This window comes from Melospiza melodia, chromosome W, assembly GCF_035770615.1.
Source record: "Melospiza melodia melodia isolate bMelMel2 chromosome W, bMelMel2.pri, whole genome shotgun sequence".
Classification (NCBI taxonomy): domain Eukaryota; kingdom Metazoa; phylum Chordata; class Aves; order Passeriformes; family Passerellidae; genus Melospiza; species Melospiza melodia.
In genome coordinates, this window is record NC_086225.1 from 5,197,394 (window position 1) to 5,221,745 (window position 24,352).

General features: G+C 41.5%; 1 protein-coding gene across 2 annotated transcripts in view; it reads left to right on the forward strand.

The window, feature by feature from the left end:
• LOC134431476 (ceramide transfer protein-like) overlaps window positions 1-24,352 on the forward strand; it is a 242,302-nt gene that overhangs the window by 214,011 nt on the left and 3,939 nt on the right. Inside the window, exons 8-14 of one of the 2 annotated variants that reach the window (XM_063179489.1) lie at window positions 10,452-10,544; window positions 12,301-12,387; window positions 13,377-13,469; window positions 14,043-14,117; window positions 19,161-19,256; window positions 23,751-23,883; window positions 23,996-24,066. In XM_063179489.1, coding sequence (XP_063035559.1) covers window positions 10,452-10,544; window positions 12,301-12,387; window positions 13,377-13,469; window positions 14,043-14,117; window positions 19,161-19,256; window positions 23,751-23,883; window positions 23,996-24,066 — 648 coding nt within the window. The remainder of the gene's footprint in view (window positions 1-10,451; window positions 10,545-12,300; window positions 12,388-13,376; window positions 13,470-14,042; window positions 14,118-19,160; window positions 19,257-23,750; window positions 23,884-23,995; window positions 24,067-24,352) is intronic. The other variant, XM_063179488.1, reaches the window with a different exon arrangement.

Below are 24,352 nucleotides of genomic sequence, written 5' to 3' on the forward strand. Positions count from 1 at the left end.
ACTTATTGGTTTGACCACAGCATCCCAGAATTCCCACTTCTTCCTGGTCAAACCAGCACACCAATGAAGAGTGTATCTGTCTATACCATGGGCTGCCAGCTTTTCCAGGAGAATTCTATGGGAGACAGTATCAAAGACTTTGCTAAAGTCCAGGTAGACAACATCCACAGCCTTCTTCTCATCCACTAGGTGGGTCACCTGGTCATAAAAGTAAAACAAGTTGATCAGGCAGGACCTGCCTTTCCTAAACCCATCCTGGCTAGGTCTGATCCCTTGGTTGTCCTCTATACACCATGTGATTGCATTCAAGATGATTTGTTCCATAACCTTGCCAGACATTGAGGTCAGGGTGACAGGCCTGTAGTCTCCCAAATCCTCCTTCTGACCCTTCTTGTGGATGGGCATCACATTGGCCAACCTCCAGTCATCTGGGACCTCCCCAGTGAGACAGGACTGATGATAAATGATGGACATCGGTTTGGCGAGCTCTTCTGACAGCTCCTTCAGCACCCTCAGATGAATTCCATCCGGTCCCATAGAGTGAGTGTCTTAAGTGGCTCAGCAGGTTGCTAACTGCTTCCTCCTGAATTACAAGGGGGCTATTCTGCTCCCCATCCCTGTCTTACCAGCTCAGGGTGCCAGTTGCCCTAAAGATAACTTTTTTTACTGTTGAAGACTAAGGCAAAGAAGGTGCTAAGTACCTCAGCCTTTTTGTCATCCTTGGTGACTATATTCTCCCCCCATGAACAATAAAAAGATGGAGAATTTCCTTGGTGCTCTTTTTGTTGCTAATGTATTTATGAAAACCTTTTTTATTATCTTTTATAGAAGTAGCCAGATTGAGTTCTGTTTAAGTTTTTGCTTTTCTTATTTTCTCTCTGTGTAACCTAATGACATTCTTGTACTCTTCCTGAGTTGCCTGCCCTTCTTCCAAATGTCATAAACCTTTCTTCCCTGAGTTTCTGTAAAAGATCCCCATTCAGCAAGGCTGGTCTTCCCTGACAGCTCATCTTTTGGCACACAGGGACAGACTGCTCCTGAGCCTTTAAGATTTCTTTCTTAAAGTATGTCCAGCCTTCCTGGACCCCTTTGTTATTAAGGACTGTTCACCAGGGGACTTTTTTGAAACAGTGTCCTGAACAGGCCAAAGTCTGCCCTCCAGAAGTCCAGGGTAGAGGTTTTGTTGTCGCCCCTCCTTACTTCACCAAGTATTGAAAACTCTATCATATCATGGTCACTGTGCTCAAGACAGCCTCTGACCACCATATTTCCAGGCAGCCCATCTCTGTAAATTATTGGAATATACATCACACCGCAACAGTAAATAGCAGGTCTACTGGGCCCCCACCCCCGGTAGACTTGTAACCAAATTTTCCGAAATATCAGAATAAGACTCCTTAACATGAATGTGGTGTTAAAGAGGGCATCATTTATTCAGGCTTGAGGTCCCACAGGGGATACTCCTAACCCTATGCAGACATGATTTTACAAGTGTTGCTTATATACAGTCACTACAATTCACCCATTACCATAAAACCCACCCCAAGTTCCCAGGTTCAGTCCTTGTTTTGTCTGTCACTACAGTCTTGAGCCAGATGTTGTCTTCTTATTTTCCAACCGTCCTTGCTGGGAAAGCAGTTTTTGCATGCCTTGTTTTGCTACTAAAAGTTCACAGGCACAGTAAAAATCGAATTAATCCTTTTGGTATCAGACTCACTTACCAGGGCTGTCAGGAAGTTCTCTTCCACATACTCCAAGAACCTCCTAGAGTGCCTCCTCTCTGCTGTGGTGAGTTTCCAGCACACATCTGGCAAGTTAAAGTCTCCCAGAAGAACAAGGGTCGATGATCGTGAAACATCAGAGCCACTTATAGACTAGTTTATCTGCCTCTTCATCTTGGTTGGGTGTTCTATGCCAGACTCCCACCAGGATATCTGCCTTGTGAGCCTTCCCCCTGATTTTTACTCATAGGCACTCCTACAGCATAAGTAAATATGTTTTAAAGGGGGTCACTTGGAGATTTTAAATTTCTCTGCCTTGGTAGACATGCAACTTTGTCACACTTGTCAGTGAAACTTTCTGGGGATTACAGCACATTGATGGTGATGTACTATAATTCTAATATAAAATAACCTTTTTGTTTGGATTCCTCTAATTCCTAGCTTATTAGATAAGGAGATTTTTATTGAAATAAATAGTATAAAATTGTGGTGGATCTGCCTTGGCAAATAGCCAAATGACCACCTAACTGCTCACTTAGCATCCCATTGTCACCATTGAGTCAGAAATGACACAGAGTCAGATCAGAAGGCAAAAGCTAAAAAGCAGCCCGTTTAGTCAATCCTCTCCTTTTTACACCTTGGTTCACTGCAGGTGGACCTGATTGGTCATTTAATCAACACATTTCACATGATTGGCTAATTAAGGAGATACCCATCTGTAAACAGGTCCCCCTTTTTGTAAGAAGGAGGAGGCAGTGTTTGTAATCCTCTGTGGGGCCCCTTGCAGAAAGGAGAACAAACACAGCTCCAGAGGTTCCTCTAGTAGTTGCCAGTTACCAATCAGAACCTCAATTGGACACTGACTTAGAATGGTCAGAGAGATTTCCAACATATTTACCAACATCAAGTCTTGTGGTTCCCTCTTACAAGAAATACACTAATAATCTTAAAATCAGTTATCTGTTCTAATACAGTAACCATACTAATTCTAATACAGTAATCAAACATTGTTAGTCTGCTCAAAGAACTGGCAGTCTAACTTGTCAACAACCCTTTTCCAGAAACAAAGAAAAGATAGAATGTTCATTCCCCACTCGTGGAGGGGCCATCTGATTGATGGTCGGCATCTTGATCATTGTTCAAAGGTTGCCTGTTGGCCACATTCTGTTTTGGTGCCGCAAGTCGGGGCGAACACACCTCGCAGGTATCCACCATACCCCAGTATCTATGGAAACACATCCATACCTGCAGCCCCAAGTGATAAGGTTGCATGGGCCCTCCCACTTATTAGTGGTTAGGTCCCATATCCAGACTTTTGCTAAAGGCAGGTGCATCTCACCTGAAGAGTGAAACAAGAAAAAATTATATAAAATGACAGGATTGTTTGAATTTTGTGGCACTGTAAGATGATTGATTGTATATGGAGTTTTTTCCAAGTGACTGTGTGGAGTTTCTCCAGGCATTCCCCTTTTTTGTTTATCCAGAACATGTTTTACAGTACCATGAGTGTGTTCAACAATGGCCTGGCCCATTGGAGAGTGCAGGATACCAAGTTTGTGTGAGACTCCCTATAAGCACAAAGACTGCTGCATCTTCTGTGAGATGTAGGCGGGGCCATTATCAGTTTTCACAGACAAAGGTATTCCCAAAATTGCAAAAACCATTCTCCAATGGGCAATCATGTCGCGACCCTTTTCTCCACTGTGAGCAGATGCCCAAATAGCAGGGAAGAAGGTATCAATAGACACGTGCACATACTTGACATGGCCAAATTCAGTGATGTGAGTAACATCTGTTTGTCAAAGCTGGAAGGCTCTTAGGCCTCTGGGGTTCACCCCTGCTGGTAAAGGTGCAGAAAGTCCGTGACAGTCAGCATAGGAACTGACAGTGTCACGAGCCTCAATTGGCGTTAACTGAAACTGTTTCTGCAGAGTATGTGCACTTTGATGGAAAAAATCATGTGGCACTTTGACTTGTGCAATTTTGTCGGGCTAAGGTACTACCCATGCAGAGTTAGCTAACCTGTCAGCCCTGGCATTACTTTCTGCTATGAAACCTGGTAAATTGGTGTGACTCCGAATGTGCAAGATGTAATACGAATGAACTCGGGTCTGAATTGCACACCACAAGGCTTTCAATAACTGAAACAAAACTGCATTATTGACTTCCTTCAGAAGTGAACAATCCAAATGTTTGGTTATATCTGTGACATAGGCAGAATCAGTGACCAAGTTCAGAGGCACTTAACATTTCTGGAATGCCATGGCAACAGCCTTTAACTCAACCAGTTGGGCCAAGCCTCACTCATGGCCTTCCAGCACTTGCCATCCAGATTCATCCTTCCAAGTAACAATGGCTTTCCTCGTTTTTCCGGAACCATCAGTAAAGACAGTGGGTCCTTGCACCAGCACTTGACTACTTTTTGGCCGCAAAGACAGATTGATCGATTTTGCCAACTGCAGTAACTTAGGACTGGGCAGATGATAGGCAATCTGCCCTGAAAAGTTTTGCAGCGCACTTTGCAAAGGAGCACTGTTAATGAAGCTCCATTCAAAGTCTTCCCGTTGTACTGGAAGAATAATTTTTGTGGGATCTGCTGCCATTAATTGCAAATCAAATGAGCAATCAAATCAAACAACGTGGGTGCTGTCTTTTTTGGTTGATGGGGCAAGAAGACCCATTCCAAGATGTGCAAGGGATCAGATCATTTGTCACTCCATTGGCCAATGATACCTGTAGGATGAAAATCTGGATTGATAATGAAGACAGTGATATCAATGGAAGGATCTACTCGATGAACCTGACAAGCAGAAACAGCTTGTTGGACTTCCTCCAGCGCTTGTCACACCTCAGGAGTCAATTTTCAAGGTGATCTCAGGTCAGGGTTCTCCCTTAGAATATCATATAGCGGGGACAATTGTTTTGCGGTTAGTCCCAAATAAGGACGCAACCAACTGATGACACTGAGCAATTTCTGGGCATCATTCAGAGTCTTAATAGAATCCGAAATTGCACCTCTTGATGCTGAATGGTTTGGTCCAGAATTTTGACTCCCAGATATTTCCAAGGAGGATGCTGTTGAACCTTCTCCAGAGCCACTTGCAGCCCATAAGAATGCAGAGCAGCAAACAGCTGGGGCTGTATCCTCAGCAACTCATACTGGGTGGATGCTGCCACCAGGATGTTGTCCATGTAGTAATAGTAATATGCATCAGGAAACTGCTTGCAGACTCTGGACAAGGCCCGAGCCACATACCATTGACAAATAGTCAGGCTGTTTCTACAGCCCTGCAGCAAAACTTTCCATTGATATCTCTGCACAGGTTCAGCATTGTTAATTGCAGACACAGTAAAGGCAAACTCTGGTTTGTCATCAGGACACAAAGGAATTGTGAAAAAACCATCCTTCAGATCAATGATCAAGATTTCCCATCCCATAGGGAGCATGGTGGGTGAGGGCATACCAGGCTGCAATGTCCCCATGCTTTTCATCACCGCATTAATTTTCCAGAGGTCCTGTAACAGCCTCCATTTACCAGATTTTTTTCTTTTTCACAAAGACAGGAGTATTCCAGGGACTAGTAGAAGGCTCAATGTGTCCCTGTTGAAGTTGTTCCTGGACCAATTTTTCTTTTGTCAGGGGCCACTGGTTTTCCCAGATGGGTCTTTCCACCAGCCACCGTAAAGGCAGCATAGGATATTTTCCGCCCTTCAGTACAGTGGCTCCAATTAAAAATCTGTCTCGATTCGTACCCCCCAGGCTGCCAATACATCCCTCCCCCAGAGATTGATTGGAGCTGAGTGACATAGGGCCAAACTGCAGCTGTCTGCCCATCCATGTTTTTGATCAGCACAGACCATTTGGCTTACAAAGGTCTTCATTGCACCCCCCAACCCTTGGACGGCTGACCCTATGGAAAACAAAGGCCACGTAGGAGGTCACGCAGAGAAGGAGATGGCTGTCAAATCAGCCCCTGTGTCAATCAAACCTCGAAGCCAGATCTATGGTGAGCTGGCACCCAGTAGAATCAGGGTGCATGTCATCTGTGGTTACTGAGCAGAAATATCTGCAGATCAGAAGACTTGGGGAGGTCCTGTGGATTCTAAGCCACCATCCCCATGAGTCCACTGGTCAGCCCTGGGGACACATGACTGAAAAGGCACAAGTTGAGCAATCTGAGTCCCTGCTGCAATAGTGACAGAGGGAGGTGGGTGTGGAAACCATGGCACAAATTTGACCCATAAAGTCAGAGTCAATGACACCTGGGTGCACAAAGATTCCTTGGAGGGTGGCACTAGATCTTCCCACAAGCAGTGTGCTCAGTCCTTGCCCTAAAGGTCCAAACACATCCAAAAGAACCTTATGTACAGGACAGGATTCTAAGATGACTGCGGTTACAGTATGTACATACACCCCAGCTGAGCCATGGGTGCTGCCCCTGAGCTGGCTGAGCAAGCCTGTGCCAGTACCATGCCCTGGGGAATCACTTGTGTCAGAGCACATTTCCTCTGTGCGCTCATCTTCCCGTTTCCCAGGCCTACGAAAAGCTGGCCATTGGCATGATATTTAGACTTACATTGGTTTGCAAAATGAACTGCCTTTAAGCAATTAAAACACAAGAAATTGGTATTAATTTCTGTCTGCTTGTGTGTTTCCTGTTTTCTCCTGCCCTTATTTTTTCCATTTTTCTATTGTCTGTTCCCCGAGGATGACTGGCCTGGCCGTAAGGCAGCCACCAGAGCAGACATTTTGTAGTCTACAGTACCTACTTTGGAACATGCTTGGACCATGTCTGTTAGCGTTGGGTCACCTGGAAGAGCATCTGTGATCTCCTGACAATCGTTGTTTGCGTTGTCCCTTGCTAACTGTTTGCATAAAAGCTGCCTCAAGTTATTGTCCTCAACTTGTTTCTCCAGGGCTGCTGCAAGTTTCTCAACAAATGGTAGAAATGGTTCTTTTATTCCTTGAGTTATTGTCACATATTGTGGCTTGGGAGCAGCCACTTCTATAGTTTTTAACAATGCTAAAAACCCTACCCTTTGACTCTGCTCAAGAACGGCAGGGTCCCAGGTAGCCTGAAGATCAGGATTGGAAAAGGCATGTTCTCCCATGAGAACATCCACCCCCATGTAATACTTAGGATCCCTCTGAGGCATTTGCATGTTCTCTGTTGCAATCCTTTGAGCGACCTGCCTCCAATTGTCCTGAAAAACTTTAAATTGCACAGGTTGGAACAATACTTGACCTATACGTCTAATATCAAATGGAGCAAGTAGGTCTGTGTTTAGCATGCTGATAACTTGCAAAACTTGTGTAGAACCAAGGCCATATTTTGCTTTCTCTCTCTCTCTGACCAGACTGTCATATCCACACCCTATCCAGAAGGACTGGAGTGTGTGTGTGTGGGAGAAACAGGATGAGAAAGCTCACAAGTCAAGAGAAAGACAGGAAGATTGCTTATGAGTTTTTATCCTGGCAGAAAATCTGTTGCTGATTAAAATAGGTACAGTTAGTAGGAAACAAAAAGACAAACACTAAAACAGCTTTCTTCCCCCATTTCCCAGGCTCAACTTCACTCTTTAACTGCAGGCTCCTCTACACCCCTGCTTTCTAGCCCCAAGGAATGCAGTGTGGTGGGGGTGGGGGTGTGGGGAATGGATGGTTGGATGTCAATCCAAAACACTTAGTCTATGCCACTTCTCACACTTTTCCCCTGCTCCAGCACAGGTCCTTTTCAGGGCTGTAGTCCTCTGGGAAAACTCATTTTCATTGGGAGTCCTCCATGGAACATGGTTCCTTTAGGAAATGTCCCTCTGCTCCAGCGTGAGGTCCTTCATGGACTACAGTGTGGATATATTCTCTGCCCTGGAACTCCTCCTCATCATTCTCTTCTGGCCTTGGCATTCTCTCTGTTTCTCCCTTTTTGTTCCCTCTCCTCTCTCCCTGGGCCGTTTTTTGCTCTTAAATACATTTTCACAGATATTCCATGCATGTGGTGGATGGGCTCAGCTATGTCTTGTGGTGGGTCTGTTTTGGAGCCTGTTTGACACAGGACAGCCCTTGGCCACCTTCCTCATATGCCACTCCTGCAGCCCCTCACAACCAACATCTTGACACCTACACCCTGCACAAGATTTTAAAAATAGCAGTTGAATATATTCAGACCTTTGCTAACACTATTTATTCCACTTCAGTTGTAGGCCTTGTTTTGTTTTGGGTTTTTTTGCCTTGTTTTACTGATTAAACATGGCTCTGTAAAAGTCTCTTCTCTAACTATGAGCCTGAGCAAAAAGTAATTACTCTGTTGTCTGATAAATAGATGTAGGAGGAAAATGATGTTGATATGTGTACTCTTGGGTTTCTTGGATAGATGCTTATGTTGCTCTGAAAAAGAAATAAATATTAGAAGATGATAAAATTCAGAATGTTTTCTCTGAGAAGTTAAAGGGGAAAATTATATTAAATTGGGCAGTCATTCGTGTGTGTAATATCTGGGAGGTTTTTAAAGCTCTTGTAAGTCTGTTCAGCATCTGTAAAAGACCAGCTAGAAGAACTGAAAGGTGCAGCATCAGATTTGTCCTTTTGTATCAGCAGATTGACTATGCAGGCTCTGTGCTGTGCAGGTGTGTCAGTAAAAACAAGATCTCTGTCAGTGGCTAAAAGCAATGAGTGTTTTACAAGTTGTCTAAGTACCATTGTAATCCAGCTTTCTCTCCTTCCTTCTCCAGCCTTGGCATTTCACTAGCTTCAGAACCATGTTTTACTTGGTAGCAAAACACAAATATGTATAGTGAGAGTCCTGCTACATCACAAAACTATATAGCCTCCATCTTGCAGAGGGACAGTTTAGTCTTCTCTGCCTTTGAGGGAGTTGACAGCTCCTCTCAATTTAGTGTTGCCTGAAAACTTGTTCAGTATATCATTTAGTCCTGCATTCAAGTTGTTTATGAATATGTTAAAGAGAACTGTCTCTAAAATGGAGCCCTGTGGAATGCCACTTGTGACTGGTCAGCAGCCTCGTGTAACCTCATTTAGTACAAGCCAGTGTGTGATGTGTTTATCCAGTTGTGTGCTGGACATTTTATCCAGAAGGATACTGTGAGAAAGAGTATCAAAAGCTTTATTGAAATTCCAAAAAATTGCATCAACTGGTTTCCTCTGATCAACTAGGTGGGTTACCTTGTCATAAAAGGAAATTAAGTTTGACAAGCAGGACATTCCCCTCATGAACCTCTGCTGGCTGTGATCAGTGACTGAATTGTCCTTCAGGTGATTTTCAATAACTCTCTGTCCTGGTTTAGGGCGAATTTGGGAGAAAACCTCCAAAAGGGGACCCTCCAGAAAGCAAACTCGCGCATCTCCTCCCTCCACCTTGTTCAGGAATAAATTTCCTCATAGAGAAGTGGAAAAAAACTGTTTATTTAACAGGCCAAGAACTCCCCAACACACAAAATGAACAATACCGGATGACAAAACTCATTCACTGCTCTGAAAAGATGACAAATTCAGAAAGTCTCTCTGGTGGGTGGTCACTCTGTTATCAGTCCCTCCAGTGCTAGGAAAGGCTGCAGAGTAGGTCCTGGCAGGCTACAAAGTGTGAGCTCTTAGTGTTTCTGTGGGTCCTGGTCTGGAGCAGGTTTGAATGGTTCCAAGAAAAGGGAAAGAAAAACAGTCCAGGGAAAGCTCAGATTGCCTCAGCTAGCTAAACTAACTAACTAAAAAGCAAAAAGAGCACGGTTGTAAATTTGCTGGTTTCTCTGGAGCCAGGTCCGATCTGGCTAGCTATGGATCCTTGGCCCATTGCAGCCTTTACAAAGACAGAGTAAAAGACTGGAGGCGCTCTTCTCCTCTCGGGACTAACAATCCCACACCTTTTTTGTAGAATTACTCCAGGGGATCCTAGATGGGAAGGAGGTGGTGTCCCAGGAGTAAAAGAGAGGGAATACCTCATGGTAGGAGACTTTTAAACCTGGGGGAATGGGGGGCAGAGGAAGAGGACCACAACCAATGGGATACAAGTGAGGAGGAGGCGAGGGGAGGAGTAAACCTGGGACAAACCACTACCACCGGGGCTCGGGGGGGGGGGGGGGGGGGGGGGGAAGACCGTGTGATCAGTGCAGATTATCAAACACCCCGTGCAAAAACAACAACTAAATAAACTATTTAGTGCAACACAGCATGCGATGTTCTGCCCTGTCTGTGCCCAGACAACAACAGTGTTCCAGTAGACTGTGGAGGAGTGAGTCTATTTCTTGATAACAAAACTCTGGGTTTCTTCTCCCTGCCTTCGCTCTCAGCCAGTCTTGAAAGCACAGAATATAATATCCAGCATAAACAGAACACACGATTGGGGATACGAGCATCATAACATCACCCTAGGACACTCCCAGAATATTCTTCATAACATTTCAGGCACTGAAGTGGGACTGACCCTCAACAAACCAAGAATAGCTATGATTAAACTAGATACCAGATTTTTCTTGCTGAGCTAGTTTATTCCATGTGATTTAGAGAAGTTATGCTCAAGGTAGCTAGCTCCCTGAGCTTTGTATTATATATGCATCTATAAGGGCACATATAATGCATGAATTCAAATGAAATCAGAAAACCAGCACCTCTGCAATTGTTCCTTGGGAATAAAACTTAGACTGATCATTCCATTTATTATCATACTGACTATTATCAGTCAATATATTCTTGCTGCTTTAAATGATCATGTAATTTTACAGGAAATAGAGAAAAGGAGAAGAATTGAAGAAGCATACAAAAATGCTGTGACAGAGCTGAAGAAAAAGTCCCACTTCGGAGGGCCAGACTATGAGGTACAAATTCTGCTTTTGAAATTTTAAAAAATGCTAAGGCTTTTGAAGATTAGTTTGTTTCTCAACTGAGTGTGTATGTAAATCAAGGTCTTTGTGCAATGTGTTCATGCCACTTTTTCTGCCTTGGAAACTGAAACTAAATGAAGAATCAAAATCCTTCAGTGTTTTGAGAATAGAAGTCTGTCTTCACCTCAGGTTTCCTATTCTACTTTTGTCTAAAGCATTCTGTTTACATCTATTTTTGCTAACTTTTTAATCATTTTTCTTGCACATTTTATACCACTCATTTGAAAGTTGTGTACTCTTACATTTTAATTAGCCAGTTGTCTAGATATGTAATGCAAATATGAAAGTCCTGACTGCAGAGGCAGTCCTAGAATGTGAAGTTTAGTTTGAATTTATTTTTAACTTGTCACTGCCACTTGAAATGTGTTGATAAATTAAATTATTTTAGGCTCTGCTTCATCTGTTAAATGGCATATGTTATCAACTTCCTCCTCAGTTTGGATATTTAATTAAAGTCTGAGTCTCTTAAACTGCCTTCTGAATAATAATGTAAAGTAATGCACCTATAAAGCAGTTTGCATAATTTTTAAGAACTCGATTCTTTTATTTACATTAATTAAGCAGGTTTCTACTTACAAATCATAGCCTGAGAACTAGCATTAATATGTTGAGATATTTAAAAGGTATTTGAGCTTATGTTTGTCGCAGTCGAGGCGGTCACGACACAAAGCAGAGACCACAAGCAGTCTCAGTTAGTAACACTTGGCAACAGTTTATTAATGAAAATGGCTGATCTTTTATACACTTTCCAGTTGTTTACCCTTCCTCTACCTTAGCTATTGGCCACAATAATTCAATACCATGCCATTGGTGAAAAGTTACTCTGACTCCACCTAACTTTCTAAAAATGCTTCATCCAGCTGAAGAATGTTCTTATCTTCCTTCTCTCGATCTCCTTGGTTACGGCCTTGGAGAAAGCTCCTTATCAGCTTCTTCTTCTTCTTACTTCTCGCTCCTTTAGCTAACAGGCCCGCTGCTAGCCCCTTCCACAATGTTCTCTGTTGTGGCTGAGGCACTGTAAAAGAAAAGAATGGATAGGAAGTTGGACTTTATCTACCTGGTTATGAACTCAAATGCTTCTCCCAGATATCCCTGATATAAAGTAGATTTTTGAAATTTGCTGGACTAGTTTGTTTTACAGTACAACAAAAACAGTAAACCTAGTTTTCCTAAATTACCATTTTACTTAGTAGACACAAGTTTTTAATAATTGAATCAACTCTACCTGCTGTTTATTGTAAACTGTTCTTTCCAAGAATTCTCAGTAGTGATCCACAGGATTTTGTCTTGTTGTGCTTTGAGCACATATCTGAAATCCACCCTAAGGCAGTGGAATAATTGGAAGCAGTCTAAATACACAATTATGTTAATATATTTACTTATGTATGGTAAATATTTTAAAGAGAAGATATTTGTTAATTAAAGCCTAAATCTCATATCAAAGCATATTGACACTGTTACTCAGTCTTTGGTTTCCTGGGGTTTTTGCTTGTTTATTTAAGTATCCCTAAATTGTACTTAAAGGAAATAACTTCCTTTAACAAGTAGAGTTTTCAGATTAATTCCAATATATGAATATTGGTGAAAATATTTATATGCATAATACATAAATAGCTATTTCTAATATTGAACTTAAGTGGAGCTCTCATGTCTCCAAAATCTTGAACTAGTTTTGTTTCTTATGCTCTAGGAGGGTCCTAATAGTCTGATTAATGAAGAAGAATTCTTTGATGCTGTTGAAGCTGCTCTTGATAGACAGGATAAAATGGAAGAACAGGTATTGATAGTTGAAAAATGTGTTAATGATGGGCACTTCATGGAAGACTTCTGTGACCTAATCAGTCCTGGGGCACATCTTCTGAAACTCTAGATATTTTAGATTGACACTTATAAGTGGGATTAACTTTACAATATTTACAATTAAATATCATTGTTTAACACTAATTTTGAGAAAGTGATTTGACAGCTTGCATAGAAAGGGATAGTATAAGTGTTAAGCTAATTGATTGTCTCTGGTTTCTAACTCCTAAATAAATTTATTAGTCCTGTATAAAACTTATCTTTATATATAACTGATGCCCTGGGTAAATAAGAATATCTAATGATGCAGCTATTTCTCAAAACCTAATTATTGCTCTGAAGTTTCTTTTGACTGTAGCAGTATGTGAAATAGGAAAGACATAGTTCTATTGGTGTTTGGTCTTGTTTAAAAATTGTGTAGGCTCTGGCTATTTCTCTAACTCATTTCTTGAATACTCTTCAGTGACAAGGATCAAAAAAGGATGTGTGTGAGGAAATATATGGAATCTGAGAAAATATAGTAGTTTATAAAATGAGAGGGAATAATAAAGTGATGCCTCCTTTGTCTTAAAATGTTTTTGCTTATGAATATAGTGAATACAATGACTTGGTTAAGAATTATAAAACTGCCTAGTGGCTATATAGTACCCAACAGAGTTTATCTATGTTGGGGTCTCTTAGAAGAAGGTAAAAATTTTGAGTTTCTGTAGTACTACTACATGGATGCAACATCTGTGATGATGCCAATCTATTTTGCTTAACCTGGAAATATACCTTGAAGTATAGATAAATGGGTGATTCAATATCCAGGCCCGTTTGCTTCCTGAGAACTCCAGCAGGATCACAACTTCATGTCCGTCATGGACAGCATTAGTTGTAGCCACTATAAAGTTTGAAGGTACCTCACCCTTTCATAGTCCATCCATTAGCAGCTGACTACCAATAATGAAAGTTATTTTGTTGCAGTCCCAATGTGAAAAGGTCAGATTATACTGGCCAATATCCTTACCTCCCGGAGATGCATATTCTGCTGTGGGGACTCATAGATTTGTCCAAAAGGTAAGATATTTCTCGTGATCTCCTCTGTATAATTGGCTGACTTGTATTTGTATATACTATTTTATATGGATAGGTAAGATTTTTTTTAGATGTTTCTAGAATAACTTTCAGTGGTTTACTCATTTTTAATTGAAGTAGCTGGAATTGGAAAAGGACTATTTTCTGTCTTGGCTAAAAAAAATCCTGATTTCAGTATCTATTCAAAATACTCTTGATTTGTATCAAGCTTGTCAGTTAGAGATTATAAAGAAAAAAACAACAACTTGCTAACCTAGGTGCGATTAAGATACTTTCACCAAAATTAATTTAATTGGTAGAAAAAAAAATACAGTCTCTTGCATTAGGATCAATTGACTTCTTTTAGAGTTGCTTGAAACACGATGCCTTTTTTAGGGCTATACTGGGAGCATAATACATCATAGGTGTTTGAAATCAGTATTTGCCACTGTGCTTGCTTCTTATGGTGCTTTTGTTTTCATATTCTTCATTATCTTGTGCTTGCAAGTTGGTACTGAATGCTCTGTTGTGCCTTTGTTCTGATTACTTGGTTTTTTCTTTGTCTGTCTCTGGTAGCTCTATAGTCGCTCTTCCTCCATGTCTTCCATTGATCTAGTCAGTGCCTTTGATGTTCACAGATTCAGCACCCAGGTACTGTATTAATATGTAGAGTGGGGGTTGTGTATCTTTGCTGCATTTCATCCTCTTCTCTAGAACCTGGGTTTGTTGTTACATAAATCACTGTTTACTCTAAACTAGTATGTTGAGACAAAAAAAAAAAAAAAGTATCAATTTCTATACTAAATGATTGGTTTTTTACATTCTGCTTGCATGCATATCACTTGTGCAGAGGCCCAAATCTTGTGAACTGTTGGACTAATTTCCTTAGCTTTAATAAAAATACCTACAACTTGAAAATTTTGCATTTCTGATTATAATAAAAGCAATAAAATAACATTTGGTTTGTGTGGGCTGGAGATGGTCTTTGCTTCAAATTGAATAGTTTTTCTTGTTTTTAAATCAAAGGTTTAATTTTGTCTTTAAAATTTGTCTCTTATAATAACATTAAGACATCAAATTTTAAGGTTCTCTATTATAATTTTTTACCTCTACAAGTAGTTTTATAACCAAAAGGTCATAAAGTATGTTGTTAAAAAAATGAGATTGTGGATATGAGAACTTTTACTGAAGAGTTCCAATATACTCAATTACACTTCAGAAAATGTCTGACATCCTGAATAAGTAAGTGAATTTAGTTTTGGTGTCATATTCCAGTAATGTACAAAATTACTCTAGGTGCTTGCTCTGAAGAGCATAGTTTAAAGTTGAATTAAATAAGTGTATTCATGTGTTTGGTCTTTCAAAAAAACTCATTCAAACAGTATTCATGCCATTACTCTCCTTCTGCTGTGGTCCATATGATTGTGAATATGGGGCTTCCTTCTGGGATCTGATGAGTTTGGGTTTGTTTGCTTGTTTTAAAATTTTTAACAAATGCTGTGTAAGGCTGCAATAAAAGGACTTTACTGTGGTTCATATATTTTGGGTTAGACACACAGGAGAAATACTGGCCAGATATTCTCAAGCAGTCAAAAGTTTACTGGCAAACTTTAGAAAAATCAGAGAGCTTTGGTAAAACTTTACTCTACAACATCCAGTCAACATAAAACACTTCTCACAGCATTAATTTGGTCCATTCAACTTAGCAAACTTTAAACCCATGCAATGTTAAATTGCTCAAAATATTCCAAGAAGGAATCAGATGAAGAAGAATCAGATGAAGAAGAAAGACAGAAAGAAAAGATATAGAAAAGCACGCTTATAGCTACCAACTGCTGGGTTCCAGCAGTGTTCAGAGGGAAACTCCAAAAGGAAGGTAGGGTCAAGACATGTGCTGGCTTCATGCTCAGCCTTAAATACCCCTTGACCTTCATAGCCCCTCCCCCCAGGTGGGACTTCCAGCCACTCAGAAGCTGGGTTAGGCAAGAGTGGAGCTCTGCCTCCAGTGTTCCATGACTGGCACCCCTGCAGGGCTGGGATACTGGCTCTGAGAGTGGGGAGTGGGGGGTAGTTCACTCTCTCCCCAGGGCAAGGCCCAGCCTGCCCCTCCCACACACACACATGCATCCCAAAATGTCTCAAGACATCCATCTTTCCAGTCTCTGACACACTGCAAACAACCTGCTTTTTCAAATAGATGGAATGGATTTTTTTTCTGAGTAACAGAGCCTGGAATCATACTACCTGCATACCTTGCCACCAGTTTCGTGAGCAGAACCCTAATATTTAAGGATTTGCTTATTGGACTGAAATCCCAACACTTGCCATGATTTATTGCAGTCAGTTAATTTCTGGAATTTGAATTTTTTACAAGGGAAAAAGTATGCAGGTCATATTGCACAACACCGATAGGCTGATCTACTGGTACTCCAGTCACATTAATAATTCAAGTTTGGTTTTGTAGTGGAGGAGGGAGGAAATCAAGTAATAGAAAGCAAGTTTGGTTCTAAAGATAGAATTAATTTTCTATCAGGCTGCATTGCCAGTTCAATGTAAGGGAAAGAGTCATTAAAATATGTGAACCTTCTCATTTTCACCTCTTAGGTCTGTGATAATATTTGTGGGTCTATACGGTGAACCTGAATATCAGACCACTCGTGTGGCTGAAAACCTAACCACTTAAATCTGAGATTGACCAGGTCCTTATCACAATAATGCAAATCGACATGAAAGATCACGGTCAAATGGACTGGATTATGGGGTCAAGGTGTTGCTCTTTCTAGCAGCTGCGGGGATTATACTGTGTAGAAGCTACTACCCAGTGTCTTAGGATGTGGTTTCAAGTTAACTGACTACAGAAATAATGATCCTGCTAACTTGAAAGAAACCTACTCCCCTCTGCCCCATTCTTCCCCCATATCTTCCCTAGAACAAACTTGCCAGTTCATTAAGTTGCTTCACCCGCTCTGGTGCTTCATTGCTAGTGAACAAGCAGATGAAAGACAACTGAGAGCATGAAGAGAAAAGCAGCACACCTTTTGGTGACAACCTGCTGTAGACCTTATTATTAGAAAGTTTTCCTCTGTCCCCAGGCTGAGGATTTGGCTTTTGGAAAGGCAAGATAAATCTTGATTCTGAATAAATGGGGCTTGTTTCTAGACTTCATTTATATGAAGGGAATCTTAGTAACAGGTCAAGTAGAAACTTGCAGCTTTGCTTTTAAGATGAAGATGTATAAACATATTCCGACAGGAGCTGGTTCTTCAAGGTGTCTTCAGAAAGGCATTGATTTGCCTCTGCCAGTTGAGTGAGAGGTTGTGGGCTTTAAATGCTGCAAATGTGCTGCAAATCATTTTCTCCTTTTAAAGGACTATCAGATTTTAAAATAGATTGAGCTCTTCTGAGGGCCTTTTAAATGAAGATCTTCCCACTTAATGTTAAGACCAAGGCTGCATGGGATAGAAGCATTTTTGCAGATCATTCCTGTAGTCTGCCAGGAACCCAGAGGTAATAGTGTGGCCTCCCCACTGGGAAAGAAGCTGTGAATATTGACTTGGTGCCTAATGTGGTACCTGAAATAGTTTCAGGCTGACAGCAACCTGCAGGTAGATCACAGTTTTGACAGATAGTATGCACAAGGCAGTTGAAGGCACTGAAATTACTTGGTCAAATAGAAGTAATTGCTTGTTAGTGAAAAACAACATTCTCTTTCCTCTGAAAGCTGCAATGATAATGCTTTTCCTTTCCCAAACCTAAGGGGAAGCTGTCTGAAAGATGTATTAGCAGGAATGAAACTACAGGGAGAAGAGAGGGAGAGAAACAAACTAAAGATGCCGTTGAAGTTTTCAGAGGAAGTCAGGAGGCTAAATGCTGAACAATTCCAAAGGCCTAAAGTATTTAGATTGTACTTAGGCACATTGTATGATTCTTGGGGTTGTCCTGTGCAAAGCCAGGGGTTGGACACTGTGATCCTTGTGAGTCCCTTCCAACTCAGGTATTCTCTGATTCTATGATACTCCTGTAAATGCTTCACTCTCTTCTTTCTTTGCTATTCTCCTCCTCCCACTGCATTTGGCATAAAGCAAAAAGCAGCAAAATACAAAACAATCACATATAAGCTGGCTTTGTCCCTAATAGATTAGGAGCCAGGGGAGGAGATAGGGACCCTGAATATGTTGTAGGTAAAGTTGCAAGAGCATAGGGAGGATTCCTTTCTGAAAGAAGTGTGACCTAGAGCTAGAAAATTGAATATTTAAATAGCTCACATTCTTACCTGGCTTGGCTTGTACTGTCATTGTTTCCCTGGAAAAAAAAATTAGAATAATATTTGGTAGAAAACTTGTTAGTAAGTGGCAGGAAAAGATAGCTTGTCTAAAAGCAGAAACATGAATCTTGTGGATGTTTATACTTCATTTTAACTAAAAAAAACTTAAAGAAAACAAAGAAGCCCCCCCAAAACTGGACTGATAATTTGGGTTCTGTAGAGAATTTGATAGTTAAAATAAGATAAAGGAGCATGTCTGTTGAAAGGATTTTATTTTTATGTTGTATTTTTAAGGATTTTGAAATTATTCAATTACTTTTTTCCTTCAAGTTGTACAAAAACCACCCATAGGTTCAGGCTGTTAATCTTGTGATTATACAGTTCTTAGACTAATCTGTATGTTGGTCAATTGACTAACCTTTGCTTGCAATGTATTTCCTCTCTAAAAAGGAAATTTCTACTGATTCAGGAAAATAATGTCAATTACATGGACTTATTTGAGGTGATGGGTTTTAATAGTCAGCTACCTCTTAGGCAAAAAAAATTACTAAATTCTTTTCAGCACTTGTATACATTACACAGCAATGGATAATTTCACTTTTTGTCTCTGTTTTTATTTGGGGGAGAATAGGATTTGGAAATGGAGGGACAGATACGACAGAAACACAACAAGACCACAGATTTAACATAAAAATGCATTTCCTGTCCCACCCCCTATTTTCATGTGCATTATTTGGAACAAAAAAAATATATTCACATAGCTTGACAAAAATGTATAAAATATTTGACATTTAAGAAAAACATGCAACTGTCTAAGTATTCTTAAATGAGTATTTTAAAATAGTGGACCTCTGCATCATCACAATTTATTTGAATGTAAGCATTTCTGTTCTGTTTCTCTAGTTGGCAAATGTGCAAAGATGCCAAAGAAACAGAATAGGCATTATTTTCTCATAACTGCTTCCCTCACTGCTGTTTCAATATAACTTTTGATATGTATTTACTTTTTAGAGCTTGTTTGTCTGTCTCCCCTCCCCCCTCCCTCCCCTTCATCTTTTTAAATGCTCTTCAATGAATATTGTCTTTCAAGTCCTACAGTGCACTGTAATTCTATTTGGAGGTACCGGAAGTATTTTCCTACATGCTGAATTAAAACTATCTCAGGTAGGAATAGTGAGTTTTGACAGTTTAAAGGTACAAAGGTAGGATAGGGAAGAACCCATAAAGAATGAAATTGGAAGTGGAATCAAGATTTTGGCTTTTGTTTCTGAAGGCCACAAGTACCTGCTTGATCTTAGCCTGTAATAGAAGGCTCTATTGTCCAAGTTCAGCTCCTCCACAATATTGACTTATGGCTTCCAATACTATACAGTCGCCTGCACAAGAAGATGAAAGGAATTACTTAAAAATGTGTAATTTTTTCTCTAAAGGTGGAAGAGATGGTACAAAACCATATGACATATTCCTTGCAAGATGTAGGAGGAGATGCCAATTGGCAGCTAGTGGTAGAAGAAGGAGAAATGAAGGTAAGCATTTGTTGTTTTGCTTAATTGATATAAGATTATATGCTGTGAAGATAGATATTTTTATTCTCTTTGAATACTATTACTGAGCAAGTTATGCTGTTAAAACTCCTCTCTGAGAACAGCATTGTTTAAGTTAGGACTGGAGACTATACGAGCTGCAGCTTCTAATATATTCAGCAAAATCTTATGCAGCTCTTGCAATAGCTTTTTCTTTACAGATTCCTTTCTCATTTTCTTCTACTTAAAACTTCCTGTCAACATGGTGTGCTGTATTGATTTGGCACAGCCTGGGTTTTGCTAGCAGGGGAGGGCTACAGAAGTGGCTTCTGTGAGAAGCTTCTAGAAGCTTTCATCATGTCTGACAGAGCCAATCTCTGATGGCTCTGAAAATACACATACTTCTGGCCCAATTAGAGAGGTTGGTAACGCCTCTGTGATGACATATTTAAGAAGAAAATCAAAAGAGTGCGTAGTTTTTTCCAGGGGTGGCAAGGCGCTGCTGCCAGGGCCATCCTGGTGCAGCACACGGCGATGCGTTACGGCCACCACCATCTCAGTGCGGCCCGCGGCCAGCCTTGCCTGCCTGGCCCCCCCTAGCCAGCCGTACCGTGGGCAGAAGGGCAGGGGCAGCAGTGGTGGCTTCTCCTTTCTGACACCCTGCATGAAGAGAGGAGTTAAATAGAGCCAGCGCCGCGGCAGCTTCCACTGCCCACTAGGTGGCAGTGTGGCCACCTGGTGGCAGTGGAAACATGGCGAACAACTCCGCGATGTAGGACCTGCAGGATCCTGCACTAATCTTTGAATTGGTGGAACTTGTTGGCAATAATACCTACATGCAGCAGTTTTCTTCTAGTCAGAGAAGAGGAGGAAGTGAAGACATGTGAGGGAGAACATCATGGTGGCACAAAGGTCAGTGGAAAAAGAGGGAGAGGAGGTACTCCAAGCGCCAGAGCTGAGATTCCTCTGCAGGTCCTGGTGAGGACTATGGTAAATAAGCTATTCCCCTGCAGCCCATGAAGTCCATGGGGGGTGCAGAGATCCACTGCAGTCTGTGAGAGAAGTACTCACACCAGAGCTGGTGGATGCAAGAGAAAGCTGTGTTCCAGTGAGAGACCCAAATACCTAGAGGGCCTCTGCTCCCAGAGATAAAGAGACAGAGGGCCCTTGCTTCCAAACTAGAGCAGCCTATCCTTAGAAGACTGCACCCCATGGACAAGTGACCCATGCCGCAGCAGTTTCAGAAAGACTGTTTCTCCATGGGAAGGACTCACATTGCAGCAATTTTTGGAGGACTGCTGCTTGTGAGATTGGAGCCATGCTGGAGAAGTTCACAGAAACTGTCTCCTGTGGGAGGGACCCCACGGCACAGCAGGGGAAAGACTCTCCAACCTGAGCGAACAGAAAAAGATCTCGGGTGACGAACTGAAGAAAACCCCCACGCCCTGTCTCCCTGTGCGGTTGGTGGGAAAGAGGGAGGGCTGTGAGGGAAAAAAAGTGTTGCAAATGCGTATTTTACTTCTCATTATCCTCCTCTGACAATGTTAATAATAAATGTACCTTAGACCTTTAAATTTGAAAGTGTTTTGCCCTGGGAATTTTTTCTCCCAATCATCATCTCAACTCATGAGCCTTTTATTAATTATTTTTCCCTCTCCACTGCCCAGTTCAAAGCAAAAGAGAGTGAGTGGAAAGATTTCCTGGGTGCCTGGCATTTTGCCAGTGTCAAAAGACAACATGAAAATTCAATGTATGAAAATTTTATTTGGTACCAAGTTACTGTAGGCTACTCTACTGTGCTTGTACACATTCTTGTGTATAGTGATAAATAAAGTAGATTAATTCAGGACGGAGAGGCAGGGCAGGCGCTTTGGCGGGGGTGGCATTGTATGTAACGGAGGGGCTGGAAGGTATGGAGCTCACAGTTGGCAGTGACACAGCTGAGACTCTTGGGGTAAGGGTCAAGGGAAAAACAAATAAAGCATGAAGGCTACCCAGCAAGGATGATGACACTGATAAATTATTCTTTAAGGAACTAAGGGACACTTCTAAGTCAACCACCCTTGTCCTTATGGGAGACTTCAACTTGCCAGATGTTAACCACACAGCTGGTACAAGCAAGTCCAGGAGATCCCTAAAACACCTGGATGACAACTTTGTGGTACAGGTGCTAAGGGAGCTGACTAGGAAAGATGCCCTCCTTGATTTGTTGCTTGTTAACAGAGATGGTCTTGTGAGGGGAGATTGGTGGCTGTCTTGACCACAGTGACAACGAAGCGATCGAGTTTAAAATCTCTGTTGACAGAAGAAAAAGTGTCAGCAAAGCTTCAACCCTGGAAATGAGGAGAGCAGACTTCAGGTTGTTCAGGGAACTAGTGAGTAAGGTTCCCTGGGAAAATGCTTTTGAAGGTGCTGCGGTCCATCAGTGCTCATCACTTTTTAAACACCATCTAAGGGCACAGGAGCAGGCAACTGCCAAATGTCAGAAGTCAAGCAGATGAGGCAGAAGGCTGACTTGGCTGAACAGGGATCTTCTTTTGGAGATAAGCAAAAAAAGAAGGTGTATGGACATCAGAAGCAAGGTCAGGTGACATGGGAGGACTACAGAGATACTGCTCACCACTGTAGGGAGAAAATTTGTGTGGACAAAGCACCATTAGGGTTCAAGATGACCAACACTGTGAAGGACAGCAAAAAGGGCTTTTTAATATGTTAACAGCAAAAGGAGAATCAGAGATAACATTGGTCTGTGGCTTGAATTCAGTCACCTCACAAACAGGCACGCAGATGAAGCAGAGACATTTACTGCTTTCTTCACCTCTCTCATCAATACCAATGATGGCCTCTGGGACCCCCAGAGCCCTGAGCTAGAGGATCACAGCTGCGAGAATGACAAACTCCCAGTCAATAGTGAAATTGTGCAGGATGTGCTGCTCCAGCTGGATTCCTATAAGTCTATGGGACCTGATGAGATTCATCCAAAAATGCTCAAAGAGTTGGCTAATGTCATCGTGAGGCCACTCTCAATGATTTCTCAATGGTCTTGGGAATCTGGAGAGGTCCCAGTTGACTGGATGCTCGGTAACATTATCCCAATTTTCAAGAAGCACAAGAGGGTTGGGTTGGTCCTGGTAAGTACAGACCTGTCGGTCTCACTTCAATGCCAGGTAAAATTATGAAGACTATTCTGGGAGTTATTGAAAAACACCCGAAGGACAACACAATCACTGATCACAGCCAGCATGGCTTCATGAGGGGAAAGTCCAGTTTGACAAACTTAATTTCCTTTTATGACAAGGTAGCCCACCTAGTTGATCAAGGGAAGCTAGTTAATGTAATCTTCTGGGATTTCAGTAAAGCTACATTTTAAAGCTCAGGGCTTCATTTTAGGGCCAGTTCTCTTCAACATCTTCATAAATTACTCGGACACAGGACTCGAAAAGATACTAAGTAAGTTTTCTGATGACACTAAATTGGGAGAAGCCAATCATTTGAAGTTTAACAAAGGCAAGTGACTGATTCTGTATCTGGAATGGGACAACCCTGGATGTACATACAGACTAGGGAACAAGAGGCTGGAGGGCAGCCCCTGGGAAGAGATCTGTGCGTTTGGGTTCACGGCAAGTTGAATAGGAGTCAGGAGTGTGCCCTGGCAGTCATAAGACTCAACCAGGTGCTGGGGTGACTAAGTTCAGCATCATGAACTGGTCAAGGGAGGTGATTGCCCCACTCTGCTCTACACTGGTGCAGCCTCACCTCAAGTCCTGTGTGCAGTTTTGGACACCTCAATACAATAAGCAAATAAAGCCATTGGAGAGAATCCAAAGGAGGGCCATGAAGATGGTGAAGGGCCTTGAGCAGAAGCCATATGAGGAGTAGCTGAGGTCATTTGGTTTGTTCGGTCTGGAGAAGAGGTGATTGAGGGGAGACCTTATTGCAGTCTACAACTTCCTCATGAGCAGAAGCAGGCAGGCAGGCTGGCAACTGATCTCTTTTCTGTGGTGGCCAGTCATAGGACCCGAGGGAATGACATGAAGCTGAGTCAGGGGATATGTAGCTTGGATATAAGGAAAAGGTTCTTTGCTCAGAGGGTGGTTGGACACTGGAACAGGCTCCTCAGGGAAGTGGTCACAGCACCAAGCCTGTCTGAGTTCAAGAAGCATTTGGACGATACTCTCAGGCACATGGTGTGCTTCTTGGGGCTGTCTTGTGCAGAGTCAGGAGTTGGACTCGATGTTCCATGTGGGTGCCTTCCAACTGAGCATATTCTGTACTATTAACCATTTTTGGAGTTGAGATTTTTCAAAATAGTGGTGTTTTCATGTGATCTGCTTTTCCAAAATATCTGCATTGGTAGTTACCATAGAACACTGACATGGCAAATTATTCTTTTGTTAGTGTTCTGTGTAAGTTTTTATCAAAGCTGATGAAATTAGTATAAAAACATGGGCAGTGTTGGCCATTTCTCTTCATTTCTGTCTTTGTGTTTGACCACAGGTGTACAGAAGAGAGGTGGAAGAGAATGGAATAGTGTTAGATCCTTTGAAAGCAACACACGCTGTTAAAGGGGTAACAGGGCATGAAGTTTGCCACTACTTCTGGAATGTTGATGTTCGTAATGACTGGGAAAGTAAGGAATCCCTTCTTAATCTTTGCATGTTTATCAGCAAGCATGTAGTTTATAGCATTGACCTAATATCTGTGCTTGTTTACTGATGGATTTTTATTTCCCCTCCCCTTAGCAACAATTGAACATTTCCATGTTGTGGAAAATCTAGCTGATAATGCCATCATCATTTATCAGATGCATAAGGTAATAACACTTTGCCTGTATACAAACCTTAGTGAGACAATCTGGACTATATGTGTTCTAATCTATTCTGAAATACTGTACCATCTTAACAATTTAAAATATTATCCAGAACAACAGTTTAGAACAATTTCTCTATTGAACTGCAATTTTGTAAATTTTTCAAACTTGGCTTGATAGCATACTTGTTTGTGTATCTATCTGATATAGTTTGTAAATAACAAATGAGCACTGTTTTTAATCTCTAAAGTATATCACTGGCAGCAAGGCAAGGTTCATCTCATGAAAA